This window comes from Festucalex cinctus, chromosome 17, assembly GCF_051991245.1.
Source record: "Festucalex cinctus isolate MCC-2025b chromosome 17, RoL_Fcin_1.0, whole genome shotgun sequence".
NCBI lineage: Eukaryota > Metazoa > Chordata > Actinopteri > Syngnathiformes > Syngnathidae > Festucalex > Festucalex cinctus.
In genome coordinates, this window is record NC_135427.1 from 15002775 (window position 1) to 15015496 (window position 12722).

Sequence of the window (12722 nt, forward strand, 5' to 3'; positions counted from 1 at the left end):
TTGCGCCCTTGCACTTTTCATTTCGTGCACCCCATTCAGAGCACATTTTCCCAACAATAACAAAGAAAAGACATTAGTGGCCATAGTCAAACAAAGGGGGATCCTAATTCAATTTGACTGCCATCAATACAACTCATAGGGATTATTTATAGCGGCCTGCAACAAAATATCCTCCCTAAGTGCATTTTTTTTTAGGGTGGGAGAGGTTGTTTTTCTCTTGTACCTTGTACACAGTGAGATCGTGCTCGCCGTCCCTTAGGGTGGTCCCGTCGTACCTCATCAGCTTCACGAAAGACAAGGCGAAGATCTTCTCCGATTTGTCTTTCGCTGCGAGGGAAGGAAAAATAGAAGACGCAAAAGCCAGTGAGATGGCCTGGTGCATTTTTTTTTCAGATTCAGAAAACTTTATCCCCCATGCGGAGAATATTTGGGGACATTATCCACATCATAATAACTTGAAATGCAATTAAAATCAAGTAGCACGTTGTGCTTAACTGATATTAAATCATCATCATTAAACTTTTCCTCGGTGGCACACAAAAAAATATATCTTTTTTTTGGTTCAACTACAATAAAAAGTTTTTTTTTTTTTTTTTTAGGGAAAACAAGTTTTCTTCGGTGGAAAGCATTGTAAAATTAAGTTCAATAAAAAAATTTTCAGGAGGAACATTCAAAAGACATTTTTATATGAAAGATTTTTTTTCTTATTTTATAATTTTAGGATTTTCAAGAAAAAGAAGTCTTATTTTTCTATAAGAAAAAATATATTACAAACTTACAGCAATTAAGTTGATTTATTTTATTTTATTTATTTATTTATTTATTTATTTTGGGGGGGGGGGGGTCTTGTTTTTAATAGGAAAATAGATCATGTTTTTAGGGAAATTAAATGTTCCTAGAATAAAGTAGCATTAAATGAGAAAATATATATATATATAAAAAAAATAAAAAAATAAAAATTGAAGTGGGATTTTTTTCCCTCCCCAAGGAAAGAGTTTAGATTTGTTTTTGGGTTTTTTTGTTTGTTTGTTTTTTTATTTTTTAGATATGTACATTGTACAACACATTAATTGCACACTTACAAGAGAATTCAGTGATTCTTTTTTCTTCAGAAAAAGTTCTATTTTTTTTCTGGGGGAAACAAAAATGTTTCAAAACAATAGTCCTCACAAATCCTTCTGCAGTTGCCTTGTGCTGATGTCCCACCAGATTTGCTGACATCTCGCGTGACAACGGCTTGATCGCTTGACACTGCGCAAACACGCAGGAGACTTACGGGCAATCCTGTAAGCGAGTGTTCAGGTCGCGGCCGCATCCATCATCGCTGCCGTTCAACAAGCGCAGATTTACGCGAGGGGCAGGCCTGATTCATCACCGGTGTGGCGCGTATTCTATCTGCATAAATTCAGGCTGTATCGTTGGCCCCTAGCAGTGAATAATTGCTGGGCTGGCTGCCAGTGGAGAAAAGGCAATATGCATAGCATCCAGCTGAGGAAAGTGTGAGGGAAAGGAGTTCATTTCAGGCTACATTTCCTTTTGTGGGCCAATCAAAGTTACATTTGTGCTGAAGGTGTGCTGCCTTTTGACTTTAAGTTGGGCTGTCACTTTAGATTTATGTTTACTTTCCTGTGCCGCATATTTTAAAAGCTACTACCAGCATAAATATGAAGGTGTATTCGGGCAAGGAAAAAAATATATGTGACAATTATGTCGCCCTTGAACAAGAATATTGTGAAGTTGTATTGTGAACTTTTGAGAAAACAGAAAAGTCATACTTTAAGAAACATGTATTTTTTCTTTTCTTTTCTTAAAAGAAAAAAAAAAAAGAAACATGTATATATAATTTTTAAAGTTATTTTTTTTGTAGGCAAAAAGTGTTCTTTGCGGGAAAAAAAAGACAAAAATGCAATCATTTTGAGTAAAATATGAACGTATTATTTCTGTTGTATAGAAAAAAAAATTGTGATACTGTCTGAAGGAAATCTTTATAGGACTGCATCTCATCTGCCAGATGGGGGAAAAAAAGAAAAAGAAAAACAGAGAAGTCGGGCAACTTGCAGTACTCACAGTCCTGCGACGAGCGGTGGCGAAAGGTGAAGCGCAAGTGGCTCCGGTTGACGTCTTCTATGGGAATTGCCACCTGGAATGAGCGGAATGACCATTTAGCAAAAACTTCATCATGTATGTGTTAAGGGAGGCATTAACGAAATACCTTAATAGTTTCAAACCACCGCGGCTGCTTGACTTGGTAGTAGATGACCGACTTGTACTCACTGATCCCGTCGTCTCCGGCACCAGGAAAAATAACATTCTGCAAGATAAGGATGAACAAAAAGACCTTTATTAAAGTATTTGTATTAATGAATGAGCCCATTTGAATTCACTTTGGAAGGCGGGCGGAAAATTTTGATAGTCTGACTTCAGAGTGCCTCGTTATCTGCCATGAGTGTGTTTCCCATGTTTATTTCTATACTTGCCAATTTTTGAATCCTTGAAATTTGGCAGGTTGTTACCATAATTTCCGAACTATAGAGTGCACCTGATTATAAGCCGCACCCAGTACATTTCTAAAGGAAAAATCATTTTGTACATACATAAGCCGCACCTGACTTTAAGCCGCATACATTGAAACGAGATATTTACAAAGAATGACGGTACACAGAAATAGTTTTCAAAGGTTTAATAATAAACCTTAGCTTTTCTTTCCAAACAGTGTCTCTGACGCAGCAGTAACACAGCAGCAATATGGTAGTAACACAGCACAAACAGGGCTGCTTAAAAATAACATACCGGTAAAAGTCACTGAGAATGAGACTTCTTGTATTTTCCATGATGAGTGTCTGTTCATGCTCATTTTATTCATGCACAAAGCACGAAGTTATATCAAACTTGCGTCTTCCTCGACACATATATTCCACCTGTCTCACGCTTACCTTTTCTGCTCGAGCGCCCCTGGTGGCCGTTGACAAATTAGCCGCATCATTGTATAAGCTGCAGGGTTGAAATCGTTTGACAAAAGTTGCGGCTTATAGTCCGGAAATTACAGTAATAACATCTCCACGATGTGTCAAATTTAAAATGAATGTTTATTTTACTTTCACCAAGCTCTCTGCAGTTGAGTAAACACCCCCCCGGCCACACATCATCAAAGTTGCTGCGCTTTTGTCACTCAATTTTATTCGCACTTAGTTAATAAAATGCGCTCCCCCTGAGGGTTGCAGGCCTTTGAAAGTCCCCATGCTTAAGCACCTGCCTGCAAATCTCCGAAAAGCCTTGCGGATTTGCTGGATAAATGAGACATTAATTATTGAAGGTGGTCAGCGTGCATATGGAAAGTAACCCGCGCACCAACGAGGCAAGGGGCTGACAGCGGATGGCTTTGTTTCCTCGCAATCTGCCAAGAGTTTTCGCACGATGCCAGCTGACTCTCCGCCGCTGAGCTACGCCGACGCTAATGGCTTCTGACAAGCAGCAATTATGAGGAATAACAGGGCCCCCAGTTGACTCTGGGCCAAGTCGAAGGCGACTGGGGGGTGGGGGCACACAACTCACTTTATAAGTCGCTGGAATTCATGACAGCCAAAAAGGAAAAAGGAGTGTAGCCACAGGTGAGGTGGCGCGGGCACGGTAAATACGTCAGGATGATGAGGTGTCGTTCGCCTGCATCACAAAACCTTCTGGCAACAGAAGGACGAAGACGAAAAACTAAAATCTAGAGGCGGCGAGATAAATGAAGGATAAAGGAGGCAGCATGGCAACAAACTTACCTTCAAAACTGAAGAAGTGCGATAAGACGTAAAATATGAAATAAAGGAAAAGGACATCCAGCAGACAACCACTTAACTTAAAGACCAAGTCATGACAGTCAGATGTGACATTTGCCACCTTGGTTTCATCTAATGTATTGAATTGATCACTTAATTCATTTTTGTATTCAAGGAAAATAATGTGGTGACGCGCATGCATGGTGGTCATAGGGCCCTCTATTGGTCTGCTACCACTAGTGTATTTTTTATTTTTTTTCATGGATTACATCACAGTATTTTAAGCCCTTCCTACTTTAGGCATACAGTGATTAAATCTTACCTTTGCCACCATGGCGATGTAATTTTTTATGAAATATGAGGTGTTTCAAAGGTTATTTTTGGAATGCGAAAGTAAAATGCCCAGATCAGTAAAACCGCATCGCTCCCCATGTGGTTGCCGCGCCCCTGGCGAGCCGACTGCAGGCTGCTGTTGGAGCTATGCGTTTGAGCACTCCTCGGAATGGCAGTGCAAGCCCATCAATTTTTCAATAAACATTTGAAACAAATCAGCTCATTGCTGCAAGAAATCGTGGAGGAGGAGGGGAGGAGAGAGGGAGAGGAAAGAAGAAGGAGAAAAAAAAAAAAAACCTGAGCGGGTTGCGAACCCATTACCTGCTGCTTACAGGGCGAGCACGCTAACCACTACACTGTTCATTCAGCTAGGTTCAGCAGCGCAATGGTTTTACTTGTAGTTTACACAAGTGTCAGCCAGAAACTGGGATTTTAAGACAACCAATTGTCATTGCACTTTGGCATTGCAAATGTGAAGGATAATTAATTGCTTTTAATTCATTTGGACAGAATGTTTCCTGATAAAGGCTACTTTTGTCACTATCCCATGGAGGTTTCAGAGAAAGTGGGCGTGCGTTTAGTTCGCAGAAGCGGTTCCGGGGGTAGGTCCACACCTAATGAGGTCAAAAAGTGACAACAGCTTGTTTTATCGGGTTGGAAGAGGCTGGTACTTGGAGAGCAGAATGACCTAGAATTTCCCATAGAAGGGTGAATGGAGGAAAACACCACTATGGTGATGGTTTTTGTTGAGGATTTAGCATTTAAATGCGGCTAAATGCTCCAAAAAGTTGATTTTTCACGTTGCTGTCCCTTTAAGCGCTGGGCTGTGACCTAATGAGTACATCCAGCTTCATTTTCCACAACTTCTCCATGCTCCTTGTGAGTGTTTTCATTTTTGTATTTGGCTCCTTGTCTTGTTTTCTTGCACAAGTGGCATTGCAGTCTGTTCGAGGTTCCGCTGTTATTCAAAATATCTGGCAAATAAAGTAAATTATGTTGCACAGACAATCATCCTCCCACACTGTGCTGTACAGCTCCCATGCTCCCTATTAGCCGACGGCCTGTGCAGTACAAGAGGTGTCGTCCCAGCAAGGGTCGGCAATAATTAAACATCCGGCGCAAAGAAAAAAGGGCGGCCACTGGCTGGAGTCTCTAGAGGGCGCTAAAGCTTAATTAGGACACGAGACATTGACGGTCTGGCAGATGATTAAAAAATATTTTGTGCCTGTATGCAAATTTCAGATGCAGCAATGAGTCCAAGAGGAAGTCAAAGTCTTGGGGGAGTGGAAACGGCCATGGTGATCGCCAAATAAAACAATCCATGTAGATATATTTGCCTCATTTGGAGGAAAGAAACCTTTCCTTTTATTACAAATATATGGGTATGAATATATCGTCACATCTTACTCCCGCGTGTGTGTGTGTGTGTGTGTATATATATATATATATATATATATATATATATATATATAAAAACATAGAATGTTTCTGCCTGACAGCAACAAGATGCTTTGCTTGCTATAGCATCTTTAGTGTCGTACCTCCAGCTTTTTGCCGTCCTCATCGTACACGGACATGGTGACCTCCACATTTTTCGGGGTGGTCTTGCTCCCTTTGTCAAAGTCTCCCTGGACCAGGGTCAGGTAGATGTCATTCCGCACATCACCTGTAGGGAAAAACAACAACAGGTTAAGTGGGATAGGAAGTGTCTTTGCGACATTGAGGAAAAAGATGTTCCACGAACCCGGCATGATGATTTCAGGGAAGCCCATCTTGCGAGCCACGGCCGTGGAGCGGTCAACCAAGTGAGGGAAATCTTTGCGGATCTGGTGGATGTCACCGGGAAGACGTTTGAGGGTGACCCATAGGCCTAGTGATTAAAAAAATAAAAATCGATTTTTTTTTTTTTTTTTTTTTTAAGCTTTTCACTGAAATGATGTGGACTGGTCAGGTGAGTCAGGCAAGCATAGAAGGATCAACTCAACGAGCGTGTGTTTTTTTTTTGTTTTTTTTTTGTTTTTTTTTTATCTTGGGCTTTATGTTTTTTCCATCTAAAACTGCCTCAACCTTCTTTTTTGATCGGCTTTGGAGAGGCCTCATGTTGTTACGAGACAAGCTGGAAGCCTTTTAATAGTTCGCCACGCCGAGTGCTCCATTTATCCAGGGAGGGCTCGTTTATGCTGACAGAACCAGGAGATACCTTGTATGTTTTTCCTTGCTGCACAGATGTGTTAAATCTGTGATTATCTTAGCAGAAGTGTAGTGTGTCTTAATTAGCGGAGGAATTCTGCTACCATGGAGACGCGTGGGAGTTTATTTTAGGTACAAGGACAGTGTCAATTCTGGACGAAGAATAATGCTGCATTTGCGCAAATAAATGAACTGATCCACCGGTGCCTGATTTCATAATTTCAGGCCACCTCTAGCTCGAAAACCTCTGACTTGATAAAGACTGCAACAATTTGGCCTTACCTTGGCCCTTGTGGTTAACTTCTTTAGCCGTGATGACTTTGTTGATGACCGTCTGCAGGAAGTCGCTCTCGCCGGCCACCCTAAGTGAGGAGAAGAAACAAACAAACAAAAAAAAAGGAGTTAAGCATTGAATGGCATGCACAACGCCACTGAAGCAGAAATGATAGTTTCGGAAATGACGCCCTGTTGGTGTCAGTCGGTCTTCACAGATGGGAACTTCCTGGGCTATCGGAAAAAAACTAACATGCTCATCATGTACTCGTCATTTGGCGTCGTGTTTTAGCAGCTGATGTGATAGTGATGCTGAAAGAAACAAGTGTAATGATGATGGGAAAGTGCGGGAGGTAGACACGACAATGTCAGACAAACAAAATGTGCTAGTTCAAATCTTTGGGGGAAAATGTGGCGAAGCATAATTGACAATCATGAGAATTATGTCCCTCCACAGAAAATATAAAAATTTGTGTTTATGATTATAGACAAAGGTGCTGTTGAACAATTTTTCCTTTTTGTGCGTGCTTTGTGATGACATCACTTTTTACGTAATAAGAGGATTTGTCTTTTAGGAGTTACAGCATGCTCCTAAATAAAGGATTTCAACTCAATTTGGTTAATTACACTTAATTTTATTTTACAGTTTTACTCTACGTAATCGCATCAATTTTTTTTAATTCCACTTATTTCTACTGTACTTTACCTGTTCTAAAAACATTGCACAAGAAATATAGTATAAATAAGTAGCGTATTTTTTTTTTTTTTTTTTTTTTTTTTTTACTGTAAGTCACTCTGGAATATAAGTTGCACCAGACATGCATCATGAAGAAAAAAAAACAACAACCACCTTAGTCTACCTGGACTATAAGTTGCATATTTTTTTCCCATATATTTATTTACCAAAAAACAAGACCAACACCAATAGAGAATTGACTGGGACCAAAATCCCTGATCTAATCTTAATATATACAAGTTTTACCTGAGTATAAGTCACAGAACCAGCCCAACTATGAAAAAAAAAAAACTGTCACTAATTGTCAAAAAAAAAAAATACAATCAGTTCCAATAAAGAGCTTGGTCACTGTACAAAATCATATTTTTCCTGATGCTTTGTCTGTTAAAAACAAAAAGCCCCTGCTTGTAAATGGGCTGTAATGACCATAATTTATGCAGACAGATGAAATTCTGGGTCACCTGTTGGCCCCGCTGAAGCGTTTGCAATTATGCGGAAAATGCCGTTAAGCAAAAGGTTACTCCGCCTGTCTGCGAGAGTGGCAGCCTGTTAATGAGATTGCCTTAATTGAGTCAGCGGGGGAACGGAGGAACGCACGCCTCTTAAGGTCCGCGCTAATCAGGTGTCAAGGACTGGAGGGGAAAACGGATTCAAATGGAGGCGGCGCTGGCTGCAGCCGGCCACAGAATGATGGTGTTGTGCACTTACGGCTGGAACGGGATAAAGTGCTGCTTGTCCTCGTCGTCCATTTTGCCCGTGATGATGTCAGTGACGTCCATGACTGCAGGGTGGGGGGACAAGGAGAGCATTATTGGAACATTGTTCGGGCCCCGTGCAGTGCACAGACACATACATAAATGGCATCAGAGTGGCTAAAACTTGCTAATTCCATTCATTTCACACATAGAGGAGGGTTAATTATAATTACAATAATGATTTAGAGGAGACTTACTTACAGCATTTTTTTTTAATACTTATTTGCTCAACTGCACTGTCTAGCAGGCATCTATTAAGGGTAAGCCATTTCGGGGATCGTACCAAAGCATCTGTTTTTTTTTGTTTTTTTGAATTATTTTCCAAGTGACTCAGCCAACATTTAGCACCCCAATTTATGTATTTGATATGTATATATATATTATTATTATTTTATTATGGGGCAAATTAATTGGAGTGTAGCATATATTTGGAGCACACTAATTGAAGAAATTCAGTATTTTCGGTACCTTCCTGTGAAATAGAATTTTGGATTCTGCGTGAACAAAGCCAATCTCATTTGTTTATAAAACGTAAGACAACATTTTTTATTTTTTTTTATTAAACTGTTCTTTCAAAGACTCGGCCTCAATGGGCCTCACCTGCCACGCCAAAGGGTCTCCTCAGACCCGACGTCAGCTTCTTGGTGTTGTTGTCACGCAGCTCCATGCGACCCACTCGCACGATCTGACACACAAAACTGATCTTTTCACGCTTCAGGTCTTCACTGCCCAAATCCTGGAAGGAAGCAAAATGTCATGCAGTAAGTTCAGTGTTGCCACTCAGAAGAGCAAAAATACAGCAGTATACACTCAACTGGATTCACTTTTCTTTATTGAAAAAAATAATAATATAACTTCAAAATTTTTACTGACACACTCATTTGAAGTTTACTATTTATTTCTACCTACTGGCATATATTCTTTATCTTCTGCGAAAATAAACAAATATTACTTCAGCTATCTGCCATGTATGCATGTTTTATAGGATGGGGCGTACATACCAGAAGTATTAGCACAATATCCACTGAAATGACAGGGGGGGGGGCACTTACATTCTGTTTCTGTCATTACTGTTTGATTTCATCATGTAAAATATCAGATATTTTTTTTCTCATGAAAAAAACAAAAACAAAAAAACAAAAAAACAAAAAAAACATTTGTAAGGTTTTTTAAGGAAGTGTGCAAATGTTGATGATGCTCCAAGTCAAAAAGCAACTCACAGTGAAAACGGCACGCAGGTTGTGCAGCTGGTCGATGTCCTTCACCAGACCCGAGCTGGACCACTTCACCAGGTAGTTCTCACTGCCAGACAGAAAAAGGAAAAAAAAAAAATGAATACCTCCCGACACGCTCTCACAGCAAGTCCTCCTCGAGGGCATCACCTGATGAACTTCGACTCCACCGGGTCGTAGAGCGACATGAGCACCTCGGCATCCTCTCCGATCTTGCAAACCACGTTCTTCAGCGTGACGAAGAGGGCAAACGCCGGCGTGGAGGCAAACTTGGCCTGCCGGCTCAGGTCGATGTTCTGCTTCTGCGACTAAAGGAAAAGAGGAGAAAGACTTTGAAGGCTTTAAACCCGTTTTTAGGATTTGTGTTTCAAGCTAAAGTTCGGCTTTCTCATTAAAAGTTAGGGGTTAGTCTTTCAAATTCGGGTTTGGAAGTCAGTTTCTTTCACCTTCTCCTCTTGGATGCGGTCCTCGATTTGCTTGGAGGCCGTTTCGTGCGCTCTAAACAGGTTGATGGTGCTTGTGAGCTCCGGATCCAGAATGTTTCCATCCTTGTCCCGAACCACCAGGTCAAGATCCAAGTACCTGGGATTAAAAAAAAAATAAATAAATAAAAAAAACAAGTTCAAATTCACTGAGCTCCATTCATTTGCCTTCATTTTGGAAAATCTGTGGATAGTAAGCAAATCCTCACTTGTTTCCGTAGTCAATCTTGGACGTGACTTTCTGTTTGAGCTCGGAGAGTTCGTCCTGCGGCAGCGTGCCCGAGAGGATTTGGGAACGCCATTCGATCAGGTCGTAGATCATGTCCCGAACCGAGTTGAACATCTCGCGTTTGTCTCCCTGCAAATCCCCCAAAACGTCTGTAAACACAGTCACGAAATTCACAAGCTTACAAAAGACACTTGGCACTTACCACATACAAGTCCCGCCATATCGACGCCCACTCCCGCAGCGTGGTGGTGACTTCCTGCACCAGCGGCAGCTCGGTGGGAACGACCGTCTCCTTTTGCCTGTGACAGATAGCAAATAAGATGCTTTACTAACTTATCAAAGCAAAATATCGTCCGAACACCGGCTCATATCTTGGAAAATCGGCTGACATGAGCTCTTTTAAAAAATATTTTTGTCCCTTCTTTTAACACATTAATATAGAGACAAATATTTACAAAAAAAAACGCACAAATGAAAAGGAAAAAAATAACAATTGCAGATTTTTCTCTCTAAGGTTGAACAAATCCTAAAGGAGAAAATTTTGTAAAAAAACTAAAAATAAAATTGTCCACCTACAACTCATATCTTTATTGTTGCATTAAGTGACCAAAAAATAATTATTGTCGTCATTTTTTTTTTATTAATCAGTAGATTAATTGGTTATCGGAATTTTATTCTGCCAAATAATATTGTATTGGCACCATCTTGGGCCATCATTGTATGATGGAAAGTTGAAAATAGTGAAAAACAGTTGGATGTTATAGCTCTACAACTGCATACTCTAGTTCTCAGTCTTTGCACATTTTCAGCAGTTCTCTTCAAACCTGTAAAATGTCTTTAGAAGCAAATCTCTCAATTCCTTTTAAAGGTCTTTAATCTCCCAGCCCTGCAGGGAAGTAGCATTATTTTGGAATCACAGCAGCACACTTGTTCAAGTACTGACCCGCTGCCCTCGACAGTGGCCTCTTTCAGGTGGATGTAACAGGCGGGAAAGATGCCCTGCCGGAATGGAACGCAAGTCAGACAGGTCAAAGCGAAACATGTTCAGGTCAAAAACTGGGTCAGAACTTGACTGTGTTAACCTGACACTCACCTTTCTGGATTTCCTCCTCAGCCTATGCCCTCGGTACCAGTCTAAAAAAGAAAAGAAAAAAAAGAGAGAGAGAAAGAAGATATGCAAGGGAAATACATGATAGGTATGGGAAAGAATACAGACACTACAAGGGAAGTTTTAAAGCGTATGAGAAGTTTGCCAGCCCAGCAGCAGTGTAAAATGCAATCGCAAGCCTCTATGGGCAGCCGTCAATTACCATTGATTTTTCACTATTAGAGGCAGGGCTCCGTTTTAACACTTTTTTAAATATAACGTTAGCTAAGATGCTTACGTTCATGTGTCTCCAGTATGTGCACCGTGTCACCGATCTGCAGGGACAGCTCCTCCTCTCCACGGGCATCGTAGTTGTAGATTGCTGAAAAAAAAAAAAAAAAAGACCAAGACGGGATTCTTACGAGGAGGAACAGGCGCGTGTTTACAACGTCCACCCACGCCGGTCGGTTAACGCTGACGCCAGGGCCCGGCGCCACTGACGGTGTCATAATCAACAGGCGGCAGGAAGACCAAAACACTGGAGGCGGTGCGAAACGAACCAGAATTCCTTTTTGGTTTGAGGCCACTTTAATAGCGTCCAATAAAAATCTGCTAAGTGCAAACGGGCCGCGACTGTCTTAAAACAAGACACGGGCAGCATGTCAGGCGCTCGCGTTAACATGTGCTTGGTGCAGATTGATGACAACCTTCACCTCTAATGTGATTTCTTTTATTTCCTCCAAATATTGGCAAGCTTTTCCTGGAGACATTCAAGCTGTCAGTTGGTAAGCTTAAAGCAATAGTAAGGAATCAAATAGCGACCCGACAGGTACGTGTAGTCGTTATGTTTGAACAATTCTTCACATAATCCATAATACCAATCATGAGCAATAGCATACATTCTTCATCCTCTGATAAGAATGACAAATATCACAAATAGCAAAGGAGTTATGCTTAGGCTTAAAAGAATAACCTAACCATCTGCATGAAGCTGCTATTTTCCTAAAGGTCAATCAGATCATTATCTAGTGGAAGCCATAAAATGGCACTAGTAGCACATTTCAATTAGCCTTGCGTGTCAGGTTGCCATCAATAAATATGTGACAGTGTTTTTGTGAGCCCACAAACAGTCCAGCGAGGCCAGAGAATTCACCAGAGCCACGTGCTGACACGTGAACAAAGGCCCGCGCTACCCGCAGGAAATGCACGCAGTTTGTTTCAAGTACACAAAAGCTACAGGCGTGGGGCGAGGGCCGCAAACACAAACCAAAAAAAAACAAAAAAAACCTGGAAGGCGGTTTTGTCATTTTACAGCAGGGTGCGCACGATTATGCCATGGCTAATGGCAGGAAATGCCTGTGTGTTTATTTTTGAAGCGGGCCACTTGCTCAGGCCAAATGTTCCATAATCCAGAACTAAACCAAGACATCATAGTGCATCTGTGAAGATAAACACACTGGCTGTCATGTGTGACTGTGAACTTTTAAATAGTTTTTTTCCCCCCTACCTCACTCTTATGCCTTCTCTCTGTGCCTTGCATGCACTCGCAGCTGACCATGAGGCACTCTAATGGAGTCCAAAGCCCTGCTCGACACTTTTAACTCTTCGGTCTTTCATGGCTGACAACGAGGCGTTCTCAAG

General features: G+C 41.1%; 1 protein-coding gene across 2 annotated transcripts in view; it reads right to left on the reverse strand.

Moving 5' to 3' along the window:
* Window positions 1-12722, reverse strand: part of dock1 (dedicator of cytokinesis 1) — a 95899-nt gene that overhangs the window by 76574 nt on the left and 6603 nt on the right. For both annotated transcript variants that reach the window (XR_013279450.1, XM_077502521.1), the window contains exons 2-17: window positions 11380-11463; window positions 11088-11128; window positions 10938-10993; window positions 10197-10293; window positions 9975-10123; window positions 9730-9865; window positions 9434-9591; window positions 9272-9353; window positions 8652-8787; window positions 8005-8077; window positions 6570-6649; window positions 5842-5967; window positions 5639-5763; window positions 2213-2311; window positions 2068-2140; window positions 224-327 (exon numbers count right to left, since the gene is read on the reverse strand). Coding sequence is in view for 1 of the 2 variants with exons in the window: in XM_077502521.1 (XP_077358647.1) it covers window positions 224-327; window positions 2068-2140; window positions 2213-2311; window positions 5639-5763; window positions 5842-5967; window positions 6570-6649; window positions 8005-8077; window positions 8652-8787; window positions 9272-9353; window positions 9434-9591; window positions 9730-9865; window positions 9975-10123; window positions 10197-10293; window positions 10938-10993; window positions 11088-11128; window positions 11380-11463 (1619 nt within the window). In the remaining variant the exon portion in view is untranslated. The remainder of the gene's footprint in view (window positions 1-223; window positions 328-2067; window positions 2141-2212; window positions 2312-5638; window positions 5764-5841; window positions 5968-6569; window positions 6650-8004; window positions 8078-8651; window positions 8788-9271; window positions 9354-9433; window positions 9592-9729; window positions 9866-9974; window positions 10124-10196; window positions 10294-10937; window positions 10994-11087; window positions 11129-11379; window positions 11464-12722) is intronic.